This window comes from Catharus ustulatus, chromosome 1, assembly GCF_009819885.2.
Source record: "Catharus ustulatus isolate bCatUst1 chromosome 1, bCatUst1.pri.v2, whole genome shotgun sequence".
In the NCBI taxonomy this organism is placed as follows: Eukaryota; Metazoa; Chordata; class Aves; order Passeriformes; family Turdidae; genus Catharus; species Catharus ustulatus.
This window is the reverse complement of record NC_046221.1, coordinates 132923947-132946179: the sequence shown is the minus strand read 5'-3', so window position 1 is coordinate 132946179 and position 22233 is coordinate 132923947. Positions and strand designations below refer to the sequence as shown.

At 36.2% G+C, this 22233-nt stretch overlaps 1 protein-coding gene across 5 annotated transcripts in view; it reads right to left on the bottom strand.

The window, feature by feature from the left end:
• RALYL (RALY RNA binding protein like) overlaps nt 1-22233 on the bottom strand; it is a 381123-nt gene that overhangs the window by 108617 nt on the left and 250273 nt on the right. The window contains exon 1 of one of the 5 annotated variants that reach the window (XM_033058451.1): nt 1928-2069. The exons of the other annotated variants lie outside the window; for them this stretch is intronic. Within the exon in view, the coding sequence (XP_032914342.1) occupies nt 1928-1964 (37 nt within the window). The 5' untranslated portion in view covers nt 1965-2069. Of the gene's footprint in view, nt 1-1927; nt 2070-22233 lie in introns of those variants that run through there. 5 annotated transcript variants of the gene reach the window in all.

The window sequence follows — 22233 nt, the reverse complement described above, 5'->3', positions numbered from 1 at the left end:
AGTGAGGAGATATAGATCCCAAGATTTACCCCACATATATTGGAAATTATGTACTCACCATCTTTTCTTATTTTATTAAGGGGCACCAGGAATGCTCAGAACATGTAATACCTTCCTGCTGTTTAATGCAGCTGCTACCATAATCCCTTATACTTCAGAATAAAAATCGCTTAGAAGAAATCTATCCTTCAAAGAGCCTTTGAATGGTATAAACAGGAGCATTATCAAAATTACTAAAACTTTTTTGTTTGTTAGCGTTTTTGCAGTTACTAATTAACTAAAGTATTAATGAAGCATCCATGTATACAGTACTGGTACCTATATATGTATAATATATATCCCTATACATCAGTAATTTTTATCATACATATGTAATATTGAGATATTTTCTAGATTTGGATCTTAAAATTAAAGACAGTTTTAAAACAAAAAACATTGCAACCTCCACCCTCATAATTATAGTGAGAATTCTGATCATGTTTCATTGTTCTTTTTTTGCCTCTGGACAAATAACAGATTTCCCTTGGGGTCAGCAGGGGTGAAAACCAGGTTCTTTTCAAAAAAGCGTTCTTAGAACCATCCTGTGCCATTTTAATGAATTACTGTACCCTTGCAACAAAAAACCCACGCAACTCATCTACCCCAGCACAATTTTTTTAATTGTATATATATAACCAGGCTTGGACAGGAGAGATTGCAAGAATGCAGCTGGTTATAGAAAGAGCTCCTGGTTTACATAATAATGGTGACAGTAATTAATATGCTAAAAAGAGCTAGATTAATTATAATTTGCCTGTGTATAAATAATTTTCTTTCATTGCTGCTATGGGAACGAAATTTATGAAAATTTATTTTATTGAATGTGATGCAGATGACTGATTTCTGTTGCAGAGATTTTAGCAGAGATCTGTCCTCCCAAACTTTCTACATTCAGCACATCAATTTCTTTTGAGCAAGACAAACTGAAGGACATCTGTACTGATCAATCTACAGGGACCAGAAACTGAGGTCAGTGATATAGTTGTATATATCCCTCTGAAGTCCAAGCTTATCTGGTTTTGAATTGATATTCCTCCCCTCCTGCCCTCTCCCTGAAAACACAGAGTGTATATGGCATTTTTCTTAGAGGAATGTCTTTTTCCCCCAGCTTCTAACATGCTCTCCATTCATAACTCAGCCTTTTACTCGATTTTCTTAGAGCAACAAATATTTCATGACCTGACCCACAGCACATTTTCACTTGCCTCAGTCACCTGTTCCATAAGCTTCCAGAGGAGGCAATATTGATACCAAAATTCCCATCTGATGCCATAGCAATTTAGAAAGTCAAAGAGGTCCTTGATTGGAAAGTCATGCATTTAGAAGCCAGTCAATTTTCAGGGCTGGAACATTGTAAATGTACAACAGAGACACATGCAAGCTTCTCTTCCCCCCCTGCTAGCAAACTAGTTAATTCTGAAAGTTTTGATGTAGGAAAATAAAATAACTGCTCTTAAAGTTCTGCTATAACTGGCTTCTTAATGCAAGCCACACAAAAAGTCCACTGGGGGAAAGCATGTCAGCCTTATCAAATCAAAGGTTACAGCTAGCCACTCATTAAACCCTGAATAAAGGATGCTCTTCTAAACTAAACTTATATTTGATCTTTGTTTCTTTATTGATGCCATCAAGCAATCACTTTCTGAGGGTTTCCATAGTAACAACTGAGGTTTTTTTTTTTTAAATTTTTTAAAAATATTTTTTATTTTAAAGCTCTTTCATGCACCTAATACAGAGAAACAGTGGGATAATTGGCATGGAATACTGTTTCTGCTTTCCTGGTATAATTCAAGCAAAGCAGGGTAAAGTAAAACATGGTTTTCTATGAAACTGGAGATTTATTTTCCTTCCTCTGCAAGAATATTAAAAAAAACTATCAGTTACTTACATCTTTGGTTTCTGCGTTTGCTCTTGTACATAGTCATTGTGAAGATATTCCACTTTCTAAGAAATAATTGCCTTGATCACAGACAAAAGAGATCGTGCTCCTGCTTTGCAGTGAGACAGTTGCTCACTGACAGAAGGTAACCAGCAATCTCTCGCAGAAAGGCAGGGTAATACCATTCTCCTAAAATCTAGGGGAGATGTTACTGGCTCTAACTATTTTCTCTATTACAAGGCTCAAAGACAAAACATATGTATTGTTTTAATATTTTTTTCAATCATGTTTGATGCCAGCTAATAAAATCCAGAGCACAGATAGAATCATGTAATCAGACATAGTGGGGTAATAAGCTATGCTAGGTCTGAAATCAAGATTCCTTGAAAAAGCCCTGACATGACCAAAATTGTATAAATGACCTCATAAACTAACAAAAACTAACTTTCCATTGAGACATCTTAGAATCGTGCATAATAGTATGTGAAAATATTTTGGGTTACATTTTCAAATTTCAATTACATTTTCAAATTCCTATTAAAAGAAAATAAACATATGTTGATCAATTAAATCCTGGCTGCAGGTTTGAGCTCATGAATAGATTATTTTATAAATATATAGTTTTTTTATTATTTGTATATAAAATTAAATTCTTTTTCTTCATACCTGTGTTTACTTCTGCCTCACCTTTCAATGATTTAATTTGGGGAAAGCTATTTACATAAAATTTTGCTGATGGCTCATTTTTATAGTTACTTCATTGCTCTCTAGTCTTTTGAATCACAAGGTCATGGGGATAAAGTGACAGCATGTTATGATCATCCACATATTTGTATATCACCATTTCAAAGAATCCAGATATCTTCCTAAAGGGAACAGGGGAAGAAAAGTGTTGCCATGTTGGGGAGATGGCAGTTAGCATTTGCCATGCTGGGTAGAGGACAGTCAAAAAGATGCTGGTGGTAGTAATAGAGTGTAAAAGAAGTCCAAATTCCAGTTCATTCAGCAATGAATCTTTAATAAAACTGTGTGAAAATATTTTCTAAAGTTTCAAGAAATTCATATTTTGAGCTGCCCACCATCTTGATCCCAGATACCAGAAACAGAGAAATGTCAAAGACAAAAAAAGAGTAGACTGACTGAAATGTCCAGAAAACTGGTAATAGTACCATTGTTCCTGCTTAAAATGCATATTTAGACAGCAGCTCTCTAAATTATTCAAAGAAATAAAAATTAATATCTTTGACTTACATAAAAAACAATTACATCATGGTGTTCGTGTTTCAATCAAAGAAGAATAATTTTGTAGCACTCATCTAAAGCATTGACCTACAATTACTTTCCTAATGAAATACAATTAAAAGAAATGTCTCTCTCAATCTGCTTACCCTAAATTTATAATTTTTCCATCATTTTTCACCTCTCAGATATATCAGGTATATTTTTATATATCCAGTATTACCATGTTTAGCTTTGTGCACCATTTAATTTTCCTTTCAGTTGTTCAGTAGTCACAAATCCTCATACTGACATACCTCTAGTTACTGAAGTGAAATCTTTACTTTATATTGCTCTATTAATCTAATTTCTTCCTTCTGTCAAAATTTGACCACATACCCTTTAATTTGCTTTGGATTTGTAACAGCAAAGCTGAGGATAAATTGTAGCCTGAAGAAAGTGAAATTTTTTGAGATTTCTTTAGCATTTAATCTACAGTTGTCTCAAAAGTGATAACACTTGAGATTACACCATATATATTATTGAGGTCAGCAGAAAGGTGGGAGATTGTAAAACGATTAAAAAGTGACAGGAAGGAAAAAAAATTAGGATAATTGCTAAGCATAGTAGAAGACAAAATATCTGTACCATATAGAAAGGCCCTGGAGGTCTCATATTCAAATAGCATTGCGCAGTTAGTGTCCATTGAAGTCAATATTTTTGCACCAATTTGTATGAACTGAGGATAATTCCACAGTTTCCCTGCTCTATTTTCCCTCTCAGTAAATTTGCAGCCAAATCAGATCTGTGATCTGACTTAGATCTGTGGTCTCCCTTTAAATTTACTGCTTCATGTAACAATCTTCTTTTCCTGTTCTCTTCCTTCTTCTACCTGAAGGCTCTCAACCATATTATTGAGTTCAAATTTTCCCTATTTCATTTCGCAAGACATTTTTTTTCCTCAGCCCACATTTGATTGTAACTAAAAATCTCAGTTCTGTCTACTTTTCCCCCAATTTCTATGCTGTATTTAACATAGCCATATATTACTACTCTCCATGTTGCATACCATACACCACCTCCAACAATATGCATACTTTTTCCATTGGTCTTTCATGCATTATTCTATTACAACATGTATTTGTATGGAAATATCTTGGCAATGTATAATATAAAAAATTAAACTAAATGGGAATTTAATGGGATAGGGATTAATTTATTTTAAATCAATGATCCCTGAAAGCACAGCCTTTATTGGTTTTTCTTTGTGTTAATTGGAACTCTGAGTCTCAGTGCAGTGAAAAGTATTTGCTAAAAATAACAAATATAATCTGTCTGGCAAATCATTTTAGGTCTCTTCATGAAAAATATTGCAAAAAACCCACACCTTGAATGTACTGACTAATTTTGAGTAGGCATAGCATCCTGCTTTTTTTCTGTATTAGAGTTTTCTGTTAGGAGAGACTAAAATTCACTTTTACATTATTACACCTTGAAAAAAGTCAGAATCTGGCATATGGCTGGTTAAGTGTAACTAGCTTAGCTAGGTGGAAAGAAGTGAATGGATCATATGAGCAATAAAAAATCACCTGGTCAAATTGAGCTGGTTGCTTTTCTACAAGGATGCATCTTACATGATTGAAACAGTTTCAAATGTTATTTAAACAGTATCTTGGAATGAATTTTATCAGTCATTGCTGCTGGTGGCAAAAGAATTAATAATGTCAACCACATCTGCACATCCCATAACACCTCTTACCTTTCTCTCCTCCCCACCCTATAGGTCCCAATAAGGAGCTTTTCTTTGAATACTGCAACAAATTTCTTAAATTCTCTCTTACTAAGAAAAGAAAAAAAATGCAGATATTTAAAAAATGTAACTGCTGACACAAATTTCACATATTACTCATCAATAAGCACTCAATTTTATTTTTAATGAGCAGATCTTAGGCAGAAAAGGAAGGTGGAGGAAGCTTAAAGTCTGTTCTCTCTTTCATTGTCTAATTTAATGCACCCAGAAAGTCTTCTCAGATAATAATCTTTTATAGCTTCCAATACAGTGTTTTTTTATGGTGTCATCTAAGAAAATATTACATCTATGAATATGAATTAGTTTTTTCTTTGAATAAAAGATATGTGTAAGCATCAATGTTTAGTCTCCTCCAAGTAATAACCCTTTCTTGATAAAATTATGTATTAAAATCATGTATGTACACCTTTTACTGGTAAATATTTATGCAGGTAACTGACAATATTGTTTTTTAACATGTTGCAAGATTAGATAAATAACATTCACTTTAGCAAGAAATGTCACTTTGCTAATGAAGCAGATTTATGATAAGATATTCTTTTTATGATGTAATGAGCACAGAGTTGAAAATATTGGCCAAACCAACCCTGCCTAAAACCAGTGAAATACTTCACAAACTGTGGCAAGTCGGATGAGAAAGAGTAAAATTTGTACATCTCATACCTACAACTGTAAGTTAAAATCAAGGAGTTATGTTTTTCAGGACACAACAAAACTGTCTGGTACTCCTGAAACTTATCAGAAATAAAGATCATTGACAGTGCCAAAGAAGGAAAAGGTTTATTAATAGGTTAGGTGTAGATCAAAGCGCTCAATTCCACTGCCTAAACATTCATGTCTAGCACTACTCTGATGATTTTTGACATCTGAGAAATTCACACAGTGCCAGAAAATATGACGCTGTACCTATAACCTTCTGGAGCATCCTGCTGAAGCCAAGACTGCCTTATGTAGCTCTAGGCAATAATCTAGGCAAGTGAACCCTGCCCAAAGAGTTTATATTCAAACCTCTCTCTGATGACTGCTGTTATTCTCTAGCATTTTTATATTTAGGGTCATTGTTTCTAAGTGTTCCCAACTTTAACTCTGAGGTCTTGACCCTACAAGACTGTGATTGACTGTAGGAGGAATTGTATGGACAAAGAAAATGATGTGTGACTGAATTTGTAAATATGTTCAAATATGTTTAAGGAGACCATTGTTTGTTAGTACACAATCACAGCTGTGTGTATTAAGAAATTGTCTGGATAAAAGAGAAATAATGTGTCATAATACTTTCAAATCAGTAATCCTTCTCTTTACTAAGGACAAAATGCAGCAAGTCTTCCATAATTTGTGTTGGTTTTTACTTTACTCAGATACAAGTGTTTGTGTCCAGAAGAATATTTTGCAAGTTTTTAAGATTTCATTAAGACCTCGTGTATTCGTCAAATGCTGCATTAGAATAAAATTTGCTACATTCACAGCATTTGCATAGTCCAGTAATTTAGAAAAAAAGTCAAGATTCTTTTTTTTTCTGGAGCTGTTTGATTTTAAGAAAACTTTGGCTGCCTTCTTTTCTCCATTATCTTCTACATTTTTGCTGACCCGTTTTACTTTTCTTCAGCACTATCAGGCAGTAATGACACTTCACCACAAAAGATTCTTTTTTAGATAGCAGGAGAAAGCCCCTATGGTACTGGTCCTACTTTCACCATGGGTAATTTTTTCATATTCAATGGAGCTTTTTCACTAGTATTTCGTTTGTCTCATTGTTATAGTAGCATTTATCTTTAGTCTTTAAGGAATTCACCATCAAGCTTCCCTCATTAGACTGTGCTCTTTTTGTTAGATGTCACTATAAGAATTTAACAATATGATCACAGAGGTATTAAACAAAGCCTGACACCTCTCTCAGGTAGGAGCCCAGACTGGTTGTTCCTCATGGCCCTTGCCCAGTTCCCAGCATGCTCTCATTCCTCCACTATGAACACTAGAAATATATTTGGATATTTTTCTATGACTAATAATTTCCCAAGGTTTCATGTGTCAGTTCCTGCAAATATAAGATTGGAATCAACATATGCTTGTCTAAAAGTAAAATTGTTATCTAAGAGAGGAATTTCAAAACATGAAGAAGGTTTAGAGGAAAAAAACCTAGATCAACTAAGTAGAGTTACTTTACAACTGTCCTTGAAGACGTGAAAATGTGATGGGGAAAAAAGCCGTGAACGATCCATTTTCTCTGTGTTGAAATAGAGTAATGTACATACACTGTAACAACAGAGATTTAAATCAGTTTTTTGGAAACCAAGTTTGTTACTGGTAAGCATAAGAAGGCTTGCTAAAGGATTTATAACGGGTTAGATATCTCAGAGGAGCCCTCCTAGGAGATGAATAGGATGACACCTTGTAGATTTTTTCCATGCCTTATTTGTGATCACATATGCCCAGAATAAATATCAATTGTCATAAGATTCAGCACAGGACAAGATCTGGCCCATGTTAGTCCTTCAGTCTCCCTAATATTGACAAAATAACAAGGCAGGGGGAGACTGGTATATCATGGCACATGCTGGGGTACTTAACACCAGCAAGTGTGAAGCATGTCTTGTACCTTCTTTTAAGGAATCCTGAAAAATGAACTTCTGGTCTCAACACTGGAGCAACTGGGAATGAATGAGATCACCAGTGGTTGAACCCTGCCCTGGAACTTTTGAGCTACAGACTCGGGTCTGATAACTCAGACACCTATAGATACACATTATGAGCATCTTTCAGAATTCACTGTGTCCTCAATTACATTTGAGTAACTTCCGCAAATTCAGAGCAGCTAAAATACATCCCTATGCTGTAGGTCTGAATCTTCACTTTATAATTCAGAATTATGGTTTTGCACCAAAAGTTGCCCCACAGCATCCTCACCAGTCCCAAAGATTGACAGAGGCTCTAGAGCTTGATACTTTCACAGCTCTAACCTCTTCCTTATTGTCCACACTGTCTTCTATAACCCTTAAGTGAAACTTGGCCAAATCTATTACTTCCTCTATTCCAAAAGCAAGTAATACAGTTATGAATGCCTGATAGTTCTTCTTTTTCTCAAAGTACTGTACACAGTAAGTACAGATGTTAGACTGGTAGTAATAGCATAAAGCTTTCTGTTATTCATCTGAGGAATATTTAGGTGTTATTTTATACCAGGTACAATAAGATATTCCTATCTGAAATGTCTGAAAAAATCAATTAAACTTCAGGCTCAGAGTTAGATATTCTACACGGTATTTCTGCAGTGGGAAAACATCTTCCCTTCTGCTTTAGCAAGTGGAAAAGATGGTAAATCAATCTCAGATGAATGGTATTCTAACCTGTTTCACTTTACACATTCCTTAGATCCAAGTGTGTTCTTCCCATCTTAGATTAGTTTCTTTCCTAATCCATCTCAGCTTTTGACAGGTTGGTTCTTGGCCAGTTTCATTTTGGTTTTGAGTAATTTTAATGTTTTGTTTTGTTTTTCCTAGGTCTAAACATCTTTTCATTTTAGCTTTAGTTTTATTTTATCCTGGTTATTTTTATTCTATCCATTTTTACTTCCCCTGATAAATTTTAATTTGTTCTTCTAAATGCTTTGCTTGCTAGTTTGGATGGGACTTTCATCATCTTGTATTTGATCTTGATGCGGTTTTCACCATCCAGTAACAATACTTAGTTACTTTCATGCTGTATCTATACCTCTGTTTAACAATTGAGACAGTTTTAAGAGGTGATCTGCTTCAAATTTCACAGAGTATGGACTAAGCACACCTCCTTTCTATTAAAAAGAGTTCGGTTTGTGTTCTAAATTTTTGTCCAAATGTAAACCAATTCCACACAAAACCATATTTTCTTTTGAATTTACATTATTGTAGTAAATAATGCAAATGATGTGTAAAGAAGTGATGTCAATTTTTCTGATCAATAAACTATGTCTTAGCAATTCAATTCATGAGCATAATACTATTAAACATTCCTTATATTCTACCCTCACAGTAATCCTTTCAATGATCATAATCTTTAATATATTGCACAACGTGCCAAAGTTAGAGCTTGCAGAATTTCCTAAGTAGAGGACAAACATAGCCCTGTGGTTGGAATCATATTCATGAAATATCAAATTTTAGAAAAATTTATATCGGATATAAGAGAAAATTTTTTTTCAATAATCAATTGACAACAATTTTAACAATTACCAGCTTAGCAACGAGCGCACTAAGAATTTAAATAGGTCTTTGAAACAATCCTAATGTGTCTAGAATTAACATTTCAAAATGTAATACTTTTTATTCACTTGGTAATTTTTTAATTCTTGTGGAAAACTGTCAGAAAGACACTAAGTGTTAGAAGTTTTTTCTTCCTTGTTGTTAAAACTGAAATAAGTTATGGTGCCTCTAACAGGCACCAGTTTCTATCATTTCAGAGTTGATAAATCTTCAGGATACTGCAAATGTAGAACAATAGACAAATACAGAGCAGTAGACAAATACCAGATGCAGGGTCAAAGTAGCCGTACTGAATTAAAAAAAAAATTAGGCTTTTAACAGCATACCAAGTGCTTAATCGTGTATCAAATGCTCAATTGTGGATTTAATACAAAATGTTCATACAGATAATTTCCAGGGAGATAAAGTGCTGAACACTGGTTAGTTTCCATGAGAAATTTAAGAAAGTTTTTACTATCAATCCGTCTTGATTCTGCTTAAGTTACAAAATCATTCCACCTCAACATAGAAAGTTATTTTTAATGGGAATGACACCCACAGCCTCATATTCTCCAAACAGATGATATCTGTTTAAATTTGATTGGAGTGCCCTACAATCAAATTCTACCCTGTTTTCCTTTTCACACTGGATTTAGTTATGACACTGATGAAACATTTCACTATGCTAAATTCAATGGTACAAACTTTCCGAACAGAATCCATGCTTGCATAACCCAAGAATATTTCAAAAATGCACCTCAAATTCATGTACCTTGATTCTGTTCCAGCATTAAGTACTTTAATACTTCAAACAGGTTTTTCAGGCATAACCATTTGAAGGAACCATTTGGTGTCATCACCACTGCAGTATGAGCTCCTATTTTAAAGTTTTTATATGTTTATTGAAACAGATTTAACTCACACTCAAAATGTGTTTTCAGTTCTTCAGTGCAGTAAATGTTGTCTCCCTCTGTGTCCAAAACAGAACAGGAGAGCTTGAAAAAGAGCCTCTGTGAATAAAAGAGGCCCTTAAAATGTCAATTTAAGCAACAATGCAAACTGATGATGCTTTATGGCACAGCCAATGAAAAATTACTGCTTCAACCTTTCATTTCAGACTAATGCTTTTTTTACAGCAATCAAGAGAAAGATGAAAATGTTCTGCTTTCTTTTCTCATTGTATGGCCTCTTTCTCGGTGTGGGGGACTCAGGACAATTTTAGTCATAATCAATCAGTACAATCGCGGGCTTGAGAGGGCAAATAAGGCCTTTAAATAAGATGAAAAGTGAAGAAGATTGATTTTTGGAATGATGGAAAAAGCTGTATTGTAGCAATTCACCATCAGACCATGCTAAAGGATGCACTATTGACACACGTACAACAGCATCCTTTGAATTACAGGGAATTGAAAAATACAGAATGACTCCAACTTCACAACTACTCAAACATTTTTTTGTGGTTTTTTTTAAGGATTCATGTGCATGTGTCTGTGTGGGGTGGCAATGTGGGGAAAGGATTAACAAGGAATTGTTAAATTAAAATTATTAATGCATCTGATTTAATGTCTTCATTGGATTGGTGGATGGCAGGGGACGAGACACCTTTTCCATAATCTAAGTAAGACTGCACGTCTTTCGTGGGATTATGTACATTATGAGTGTGCTGAATTCATAGATTCAGATTTTAGAATATGCCAGCTACTTGTCAACTTCTCTAAAAATTACAACTGACAAAAAGACAGTTTCTGAGACAATTGAATCCTGTATGGAAACATGATTTTTCCACTATGCTTATAGCAAACCAAATTATTGGGTTTTGTTTTAAGCTCAGATCAAGGCTGGCATAATAACACAATAGTGCTATGCAGCATTTAACATTTTTTTCACTGAAATGAATATATGTACATATGTTTAAATATGTTCACCTGTTTTTGTAAGTATATCAAACATTTAAAATACATTTTACATAAAAAAAAAATCTGGCTGGTACCTACAAAATTTTACAGAAATTAAAAAGAAATCATGGTTAATTGTAGAGGGCACCAGAATATGCCTTTGCATGATAAGGTACTGTCAGATGAAACACATTGTCTAGTAAGGACTGTTTCAAAATCACAAGAAGAGGAAGAAAGACTACTGCTTCTCACCTTGAAGTTTTACTACTAAATATCACATAATATTTTGAATTAACTGCAAATGCACATAACAGCTCTGGTCAGTGTTCAAACCCACAAAACAGAATTGTGTTCTCAATGACCTAAAAACTAATTAAAAAGAGATGTCTGTACAGTAGAGGAGATAAAGAATGCCTCTATCCCCTTGTGGATTTAGCAGGAAAAATGCTTTCTCAGGTAGAGCTAAGAAGTTAAGTGAAAATGTGAAGCTAAGGTATCCAGGATGTTTTATTAAACTGCACTCTAAAATCATAGGCAATGAAAAATTTAGGGACAAGTTTTCTATTCCCTGTTCTATAGCACCTTGGAAAGGTAAAACCATTTTCAATAGTATGAGAATAGCAGCTTCTGTAGATAATCTGTTCAGAGAAGATACCAAAACTGTAGGGATATCTAGAATAATTTTTGACAAATCTGTCCCCAGATCACTATCATTCTTGAAATTTTTGTTCTTGGTTCAGCTATACCAGATGAAACATGCTGATATTTTTGAATGAGGTTTAACTTTTATAGATAAGAAAAAAATCTCTCCGTGATGCTGAAGCAAAATAAGAGAGAGATTTAAGAAAGGTAGTGTTACTACTCACCTGTAATCTCTAAACTGAAATTCCTGCTCACATCTCAGCATATGAAAGGTGTAGTGGATTATTTTGAAATTGATGCTCATTGATTAAGTTTAACAGATGCTGCACTGAGCATGTAGGTCCCTCCTGCCATTACTGAAAGAGTAAGGTGGCTTTAGAAGCTTACACAAGGTTGGTCATGAGTGTTGTCTATGCTGGCGTCTAAAAAATAAAGGTAAGAAATGTTCCAAGTCCTTTCAAAAAGTGTTTCCTCCCTCCTGCAGCACAATAATTGATAGAAAGGAGAATTACAATTAGAATACCTTACAATGAGAATCTGTCCTCCGAAGTATGACAGGAACATTAAACTTTGTGGGAGGCTAATTAATAACATAGAAAATATTAATCCACCAGTGCTTTTGCACACCATAAAAAATGTTATGACTACGCCACATTTTACACTGAGTTCACATCTCTCATTTAAGGCCACTTACACATTATTGGTTGGAACCAACCCTAACCAGTCCAGATTCAATTTACTTTATCAGTACCTTGCAATTTTGAAACATTTTAAGTCCAACATCTGGACTATTCCACTAAGAAAATTAAAGTGATGAGTCCAGATTATTATTTATTGTGGAAGGACACTATACTTATGGCCCAAATATTTTAAAATACGAGGCTTGAAGAGGAAATGTTCAGATGTCCTTGGAATCAAATGCTACTAAAAAGAGAAAAAGAGAATATTTGTATTTGATTTGGTGATGTCATTGAACTTTGACCCAGTCTCATTTGGTGGTTTGACATTTTCACAGTGGTTTACCGGCTTCATCTGAGTGAAGGACTTGAGAGTACTACATTTACAGTTGAACTTGATGATGTCAAAGGTCTCTTTCAAACTAAATTATTCTGTGATTCTATGTTTTTTTGACTAAATTAAAAATAGTGATACTTTCATATTTTCCCAGGAAGCAAGCAGATTTATTGAACCTGACAAAGATTCATAGGTGCTTGCAAAAGGCAAAACGGAAAAAAACAAGATCACATCAAGCATATGATGAAATCAGCTGGCTCCAACTTTAATGTAAAGCACACACAGTGAAAATTATGATTGACATTTTCAGCAACTGCCAGTAAATATAAAAATAAAACCATGTGAAAAACTGAGGCAGGTTTAACTGATATAAAGTTATTGCAGAAAGCATTGCACTTTCTCTCAGCTGTACTGTGAAGAGTTTTCTGAGAGTTTCATATGGCTTCTGCCAACACTACAGCTGAATATTTTGAACAGCAATCAAAATACACCAGATTTGACTAAATGGGGAGACAAAGTGTTGGAAATCAATACAATGGGTGGAAGGGTATAGAAATATAGTCCTGCCAAGAGATTTTTGGCAAATTTTCCAAGTTATATATCCCACCACTGTAGAGCAGTGCCACGAACAGTGCAGTGTTCTGACAGCAGCAGAACATGTGATGATTATTATAAAAGAGATTAAGATTTTTAAAGAGTCTAGCAAGACACAGATCTATTCAATAATTCTCATTCAGTAATAAATGTTAGTGAAATACTTTTTAAAATGTTAATGGAAACATTTCTTCTGAATAATACCAAATTAATAATGTTTAAAATACCTGACCTCGGGGAAGGGGAAATAGGATTAGGTTTCTTATAACTTATCAGGCAGAAAACATACAGTGAGGTTCAAGAATGCAGTAGTTTCTGTCACTGAGTTCAATATGAAGAAAATAATAACATTTTTAGCTGTTGTAAATTAGAAGTATTTATACAGCTTAGTTGCCTGGATTCATGGATGAATGAATTTCATTATGTGGATGGTTCTATGTTATGCAAAAATAAATCCAGGGAAATCACCAAGATTATTTTAATTTCATTTAACATTTGGTCACAATTCTTAATTTTCCAATTCAGTGAACTTAATAACTTAATCTTTCCAATAGAAGTAGGAATTTGGTCTGTAAATGGTATAACATAGGACTAATCAGGCCATTTCAGAGCCCAGTTTTATCTCTTTTGGTAAGATCATCATACTGGAAGTAGTCTTGAAATTTTCAATGGCCTCAATATTTCTAAGCATGACTGAATATACTAATGTGCAGGTCATCAGAAAAATGCTGAAAATTGGTGTCTAAATTTAAACAAAGAAGCTTTTTTTAGGAGTTTACTTAGCAATTGCACCTAGAAAGTGATCTACCCTTAAACCACCATCTAGGATCTGCCTTGAGATACTAGCAAATATGGGGCATCGTGTGTTAAGCAAAATAAAATACTGTAAAGGAAAGCAGAATTAACTCGTCTTAATGATAAATATATTTTTAAAAGTTCAATTCATAATGCAGGCAATCTAAAGTTATAGATAATGAAAGTAATGGCTTTAGCATTTGAAAATAAATCACACTTATTGAAACATCATTATCACAGCTGAGATTGCTCCATTCCACCAGAACAAAATAGTCATTGCATTCTAAAGTTTCACCTCACTAGAAGTCTTGGCAGCATTTCTTAACATTTGAATTTAAAAATACAGCAATGTAAAACGTATACATGAATTTGTCTACAAAGGCACCATTAAAAACCAAAAAAATTCCAACAATCTGAACAGATAAAGTTCATCTCTTCTAGAGTTAAGTAATTTAAACAAATAGTTTATTATTTTAAAATTATTTTCTTTTTTATAACAAAGTTACTTGTAACAGACAAGTATTAGAACCAGATGCTACATAAAAAAAAAAAAGGATGCTTCTTCCAATCTCCAAGCTACTCTTTCAAACTTGAATCTACATATCAGTGGGACCTATTCTGTAAAAAAATAGAAGGCACAGAGAGGTAGCCTATGCTAAACTATCATGTGTGTAACTGGTCTGTATAATTTAGACAAAGAAACTAGAAGTGGGATAATTTTCCTTTTTATAATCTGATCTTTGTGAATGAATGAACAAATTCCTTTACACAACTGGATGTAAGATTCAAAAGGCAATTCAACATCTGTATGAAAAATGGGACTGTATTTGAAATGGAGACTTGAGTTGCGAATTAAAACCCAGTCATGACCACGATGATAATGTTCTTCCTTAAATTTTAAGTTCTATACATTGACAGATTGCACACCATTAGAGAGACTTTTCACCAATTTATTCATAATTTCCTACCCAAATTAGCAATAAATTGCACTCTAGTGAGCCTCAAAATCTGGAATATGAGAAATCTGTGCTCTGACCATGCTAACAGCAACCTGAGACAAAACAACAAAAAGGAAATTAAGGATGAAAGGTGGTTTTCCTTCAAATAATAAGCTGTTGACCATTGCCTATTTTTTTGGGCTTGATTTACAATGTCTTTTTAAATCTGTGGCTCATGGCCTGCTTTACAAAACCATCCAGGCATTTTCAACGATAAGCACTCTGCAGCAGATGCTTTTTCATGGCATTTGGCCCCACTTCCCAGAATAATATATTGTGGTCCTTCTGCAAATTGAGTCTGCTTTTCAACTCTAACACCAAAGAAATTTCTTGCTTCTTTACATTAAGGTGTCATTTCTATCCAATCCACTAATTTGCCAGAATGGGCAAGACAGATGGGTCCATTTGCGTTCAGTGAGTTTATTTTTCCTAGTTTTCATATGGAATGCTCATTCATATCCATGGCTATTTTCTCAGTGATTAGGTTTCATTTTTTCCCATATAATTTTCAAAATTCTCTTTTTTACTCTCCACTTATTTCTATTATCAAAGCAAAAATTGATACAAAAGGTTATTTTGTCAGTTTGTGCATCATAGAAAATTTGTCTTACATAACTCTAAGTATTTGTCTAGTAACTGCACAGCAAATTTGGCCTTTTTTTCCTTTTTTTTTTTTCTCTCAGTAATGTTGCAAATCTGTATCTTTTTTGTATGTCATGTTTTGATCATTATGGTTTTCAATAACGAATTCCTAGTCATCTTGTACTTTTACTGTTATTAATCACTAGTTGCCTATTGCTCCCTTTTTTTTTTTTTTTGGTAAGAATTTTGACTGGTAAATATTCTCATGTAGCCAAAAATGTAAAACTTGAATTCCTAATTTCTCCTCATCAAAGAACCTCTCCTTTTATAAAGGAAATGTCTCACTTTAGCAGATCAAAATGTGACAGAACAGTTTGCTGTTGCAACCTGCCTGAACTGCGTGTATGGAAAAGAGATCATGGGGCTGCATCAGGGGCTTTTACACGAGTGATGGCACAGAATTAGCACAAGGATTTATAGCACAAAGCAGACAGGGTGCCTTTAAGTTATGGTACTTTTATCAAAGGAAAAAAAAAAAAAGATAAAATAGTTAAGTCTCTGTTTTTCAGAGGACCGGTTCAGTCTCACAGCTTTGTCTCCAGTGCCATCTGCTGACATGGGCTTCCGTTGCAAGAAAAAAATTCCTCCAGAAGCCAATTCTGTCGAGTTTTGTGCCTGCGGTAGTTGATGCTACCAGAAATTTCTCTTTGAAGTGATGAATTTCACTTACTTTTAAGATGTCGCGTTCTTTGTGGAGGTTTTTAGTAGAGCTACTTGTCTGTATTGCCATCACACATTGCAAATAAAGGTGTTTAGAAAATTCTGAATCTCAGTGCATTCAAATGAGCAAAAAAAGGACCTGTGTGAAAATCTTAAAACTGCTCCAGACACAGAACAATCAAGTTTCCTAAATTCAAATGAATATGACCACATTATGCCCTGAAGTTGTAATTTGATAATTGTTTGATCTGCAGATCTTTAGTAAAGATATTTCTTGTCTGTAAACCTTTTACACCCAAGAAAGATCTTGGCTTTTGATCCCACTGCAGTTAAAGTAGTTTATCTTCTTAAGGTGTCACCTCGAAGGGGAACAACATAAAATACAAATACTGAATTTTCCAGTATGGAAAAGTGGACAACACTTACTGGAAAAGGAATGTGTCATGCAAGTATCAGGAAAAAACTAGCAAATATATTACTTTAGTTGCAACTCTAAGGCATCTCACCAGAATTTTAACACTGATCTGATTTTTATGTGCTTATTTGTGAAATTGGAAATACCAGTGTAAAAGAAATCAGAGTCTTTATGTGTGGTTTTTCCTTTGACCGCCTTTCCACACTTTTGCATCGCTCCCTCTTCTGCTGTCGTCTCCTCACAGAAAAGTGGAGAAACCTTGCCATCTTGTGGTCAATGATAGTTATTAGTCTAACAAAAACAGACTGCAAATATTGTAGTGGTTACCATGTGGAGAGCTGCAAATTCAGTGAATTTAAGGAAAAAACCAGAAATTAACAAAATTGTTAAATTTGAAGAAAGTGTAATATTCTTTTGCCAGTTGTTTTTTTTTTTTTTTTTTAGAGATTGCAAGAATAGAAATGGCTCAGAGCAAGAGAGAATTCAATAGGGTGTGATGTACTTTTTTTTTTCAATTCAGCTGACAAGCTCTGTTAACCAGTTGAGACACGATGAGTATTTTCTTTTGACAGATAATTGACGTTTGCTAAGGAATCCTATGATCAAATTCACAAGCTTTCACCACAAGTTTAAACTTAGATGAGCTACAAAAACCTGTTTAGTCTGCTATGGATCAGCAAAAAAGATCTGTTTTTCATTTTGTCTGAAACCCCAAACATGAAATGTTTAAAAGTTGTAGCTTGCATGGGGAACACAGAAGATACAGGCAGCAGATTTTGCTTCTAGGTGCTTCTCAGAAGATCTAGTCAAGTAGTATTGGCCACCTTCCTTCCATAAGAGTGGTCCCCAAGGAGAGGAAAATGTCCACATGGAATACACTTGGTGAAGTAGATCCTCTCTCTGCTTTCCACTTATCACAGTGAACAGACAAAAAGGTCATATCTGTGCTGTGGTGATTTGTGTGTGCTGAAAAAGTTACTCAAAATTATATATCTAATTTAGGCAAGCAGCCAGTCTTATATTCCTCTGGTCACCCACAATAAAGACAAAGACATAAATTCAGAGTCCTGCGCCTTATACAAAGTTCTTTTTTTGCTTGAAGAAGTTCAAATTTCCTTCCCTGCTATGATCTTGTAAGCCTTTGCAATGGAGTTTTGCATACAAACCAATGCAGTTATTCTTACTGTTCTGTTAAGACAGAAAAAAAAAATTAAAAATTTGCTACATTTTTTGTGCTCTTCAAATGAGAGGTTCTCATCCAAGCCCCTGAATATGGAGGTTTACTGGTAGTGATATGTAATGGAGCATTTCTGGATGGACTCCTTAACAATCCATAGAGGTTATCTGAAAATGAAACCCACTTCAAAATTTTCTCTTGCATCAAAGACTATTGTGGAATAGTCAATAATACGATTACAGTAATTTCACGATTATAAGCCGCACCTGATTATAAGCTGCACTCCGGGTGTCAGCAACTTTCCCTTCTTTGTCCATACATAAGCCGCACCTGATTATAAGCTGCAGGTTACAATACAGAGTGTGATAAAAGGTATCTATTCTATCACCATCTGTTGAGGATGGGGGCAGTGATCCTTATCTCAATGGCAGATATTCTGCTAATGGGCCATCGATTGAAACCAGGCGGGGCATTGTTCTTTATCTTTTCACAACCCATCCTTCCTCCCGCAAGTCATTTTCTGCTAATGGCCCATTGAGTCCCACTGTGGGACTGATAAAATTACTGCATCCCATTGGAAGTTGCTCTAGCCAGTGGGAAGAGCCCAACATTTCTTTACCAAAATAAAAACAGAGGTTTTGGGACACTAAGGGAGCCCCTTTCTCCACTGGACTCCAGAGGAAAACTGGATTTCTCCACATCACCACTGGACCTCCAGAGGGAAACTGCACCTTGTACAGGAGCACTGCTTCAACTGAATCACATCTGTCACTGCAGGAGGATGCAACCACCATTTAATGGGACTGCTACCAACACCCTACCTGACAGGGTGTCAGGTTGTACTCTGACTTTGTCAGGGTTTGGAGTTTGTTTCTTTGTAGTACTGTATTTCTATTTTAATTTCCCTAGTAAAGAACTGTTATTCCTAATTCCCATATTTTTGCCTGAAAACCCCTTGATTTCAAAGTTCTAATAATTTGGAGGGATTTACAGTAAATTCACGAATACAAGCTGCACTAAGTATAAACTGCATCTCTGGGTGTTGGCAAATATTTCGGTTTTTGTCCATAAATAAGCCACACCTAAATATAAACCGCTCTGTTGTTCACAGCGAGGACCCACGTGCAACAAAGTTGCCAAATACTAACAGAACCGCGGCATGGTGGGGGATTTACTGGCTAAACTAAGGTTGTGCAGGCTCAGCCCGCTAGGGGCTGCTGACGGGGCGAGGTGGCCCAGCTCGGTGGTGCCGCTCGAGGCTGGCCACCGCCTCTGGGTTCGCTCGCCCTGGCTCCGCTCCCGCCGCGACGCCGGCCGGGCACGGAGAGCATGGCCCGCTCACGCCGCGGCACCGACCAGGCACGGAGAGCGCTCCCTGCTCACACCGCGGCACTGGCTGGGCACGGAGCATCCCCTGCTCCCACCACGGTGGCGGAGCCCCCCCCCACCCCCCAAACCGCGGCAATGGTGGCACGGGGCCCCCGTCAGCTCCCCGAGCCGCAGCAATGGCAGCGCGGGCTCCCCCCCTCCTCTCCGAGCTGCAGCAATGGCGGCACGGGGTCCCCCCTGTCTCTCCCCTGGGCTGCGGCAGAGCAGGAAAGAAGAGAGCTCTCCTGCCTCTCTCCCCACCCCCCGTGCTGCCTGCAGGGAGCCAGGGCAACAGAGTAACACTTTGTAACAATCGCGAAATGCTGGCTTTTACTGGCAGGTGCTTGGATCGGCGCCCTGGTTGGCACGTCTGGGGTTGTAAATGTCAGAAAATTATTCACATATTAGCTGCCCCCAAGTATTAGCCACACTTCCGGGTTTCCACCAAAATTTTTGTCAAACTGCTGCGGCTTGTATTTGTGAAATTACTGTACATTCTCCATTTCAAAGAGAAGTTCCTGCCTTTCTCAGCAGACACCTGTCCTCTAAACTAAAACATCAACTTTTTGTGCTTTGTCCGTATATAAGCCGCACCTGATTATAAGCCTCACTGTGAGTTCGGACCAAAATTTTAGTCAAAATGGCGTGGCTTATAATCGTGAAATTACTGTAAACACTTTTATACCAACACAAGGTACTTGCAACCAGAGTACCTATAAAAGCGGTCCTTGACTCAATTTTTTTTCAAAATATGTTATTGTGTTGCCAGATAAGTGATAACCCTTAACCATCCTAGGATGATGATTTCAAAAAGTTGCTCTCTGAATGCTTTCAGTCCTGAGCCTGGGAACATTCCCTGGTTCAGCTTAATTACCATTGGTGCGGCCAAACATTTTACCTCCATTTTATAGCAGTGGATTTGGCTCTGAATCGTGAAGGCAAACACTGAGTTATGAATTAATGTCTTATTCATAAAAAGCACATTATGCCCATTAATTGTAATAAAGTTTCTTTCTCAAACAACAACAACAACAAAAATCTCTCTTACCTACTTGAAGAAAAAAAAAATGGCTGAGGATAATTTCTTGAGCAGAATTCAAGAAAATTCCAGTTCTATTGCATCAGGAAAAGAAATATATACGTACCATGGCTCAAAAGGTTCTGGGAAGGTGTTTTATATTTCCATTATTTCTATTTATATTATTTTTGTTATTTCTATTTGTATTTCCATTTCTAGTTCTGTTTCTAATTCTCTTTCTCTTTCTATTTCTCTTGTTTTAATGTTTGTCATAGCACTGTAGCTAAAATTAGGACGCGAAAGTCTAAACTTGATATATAAATTTGAGTTCTGTTCAAATTTGGTGAGATAGAAAAAAAGATTAAAACTCCATGTTAACAATAGAGAACTTCTATATCATTTAAAAAACCAAAAGACACCTTGTCAGTAAAATGCTGAAATACTTCACAATAAAACCAAGATCCATTCTACCCTGCCTGGAGGCGATGGCATGAAGGGCAAGACAGCAGATTTATTTCTAGGAAATTTACATGATTCATAAAATTTCTCTTACCAAATTAAAAGCATGGTATTGAAACTGAAGTATAGATAATCAGAGGAAACAATCTTTATAATGAAGCAAGTCATAAGTAAGGATGACAAGGGTTATCTTTGAATTGAAAGTTGAATTTAATGTTCATCCTAACAGTTAACTTCTTTTCATGAATATTAAGAGTTGGGTAGACTGAACCTAGGCAGTAAAATATTCAAGCTTTAAAAACTGCCTTAGTTGTTCCACCAGTGATATATCTGAAGAATTATTTTGAAATCTGTGAAGCTTAATTTCTTAAGAAAAAAAAAGATAGTAACAACCATGAGTAGAAATATAAATAGAAGTATATTTGTTTATAACTCCTTTACAGCCATTGTTTGCTGCATATAAAAAGCAACCTGAGAGGTTCAAGACAGTATCTTCCAGAAATGTCCCTGTGGTCTTGGCTATTGAATAATAATTTTATAATGGGAAGTATTGAACAAGGAGATGGCACATTCTGCCAAGTCTCTGCATGCCTGCAACAGAGCAGGGTGGGTGGAATAGAAAAGAACTGAGGATGGTCCTGGACTCCTCTTCTTCCTTACCTCATTGGGTCCCCAGGGGCTCTAGAGAGCATCAGACACCTACTAATTTTAATTTATTCTGTCCCTAGGGAGCAGCTTAGTGCTCATTTATTGTGGAACCTAAAGGATTTACAGCAGTGTATGCCAGAAGTATGGATACAAAATATTTGTTCAAGGCATGTGTTGTAGCAGGTTCTTTACCATAGGAAAAGATTCCCAAGTTTTCATCTGACAAAAATCTAATTGTAGTGCAGAAATATTTCCTGACACATTTACAGTAATTTCACGAATACAAGCTGCACTGTTTTGACCAAAATTTTTCTCCCATACCGGAAATGCGGCTAATATTCAGGTGCGGCCAATATGTGAATAATTTTCTGACATTTTCAACCCTGGGAGTGCAAACCAAGTCAGTGCGAACTGCAAAGTCAAGCTCCTGCCAGTAAAACCCTGCATTTACGCAGTTGTTACAAATTGGTTACTCTATTGCGCGGCGGGTGGAGCTGCTCTGTGCAGGCAGCACAGGGGGTGGGGAAGGCGAGGCAGCTCTCTCCTGCTGACCTCGTGGCTCGGGGGAAGGCGGGGCAGCTCCTGCTGGCCCCGCGGCTCAGGGGAAGGCGGGCAGCTCTCTCCTGCTGGCCCCACGGCTCCCAGGAGGCAGGGGTTCTCTCCTGCTTGGCCCTGCGGCTCGGGGGGAGCAGGGGTTCTCTCCTGCTTGGCCCCGCGGCTTGGGGGAAGGTGGGGCAGCTCTCTCTGC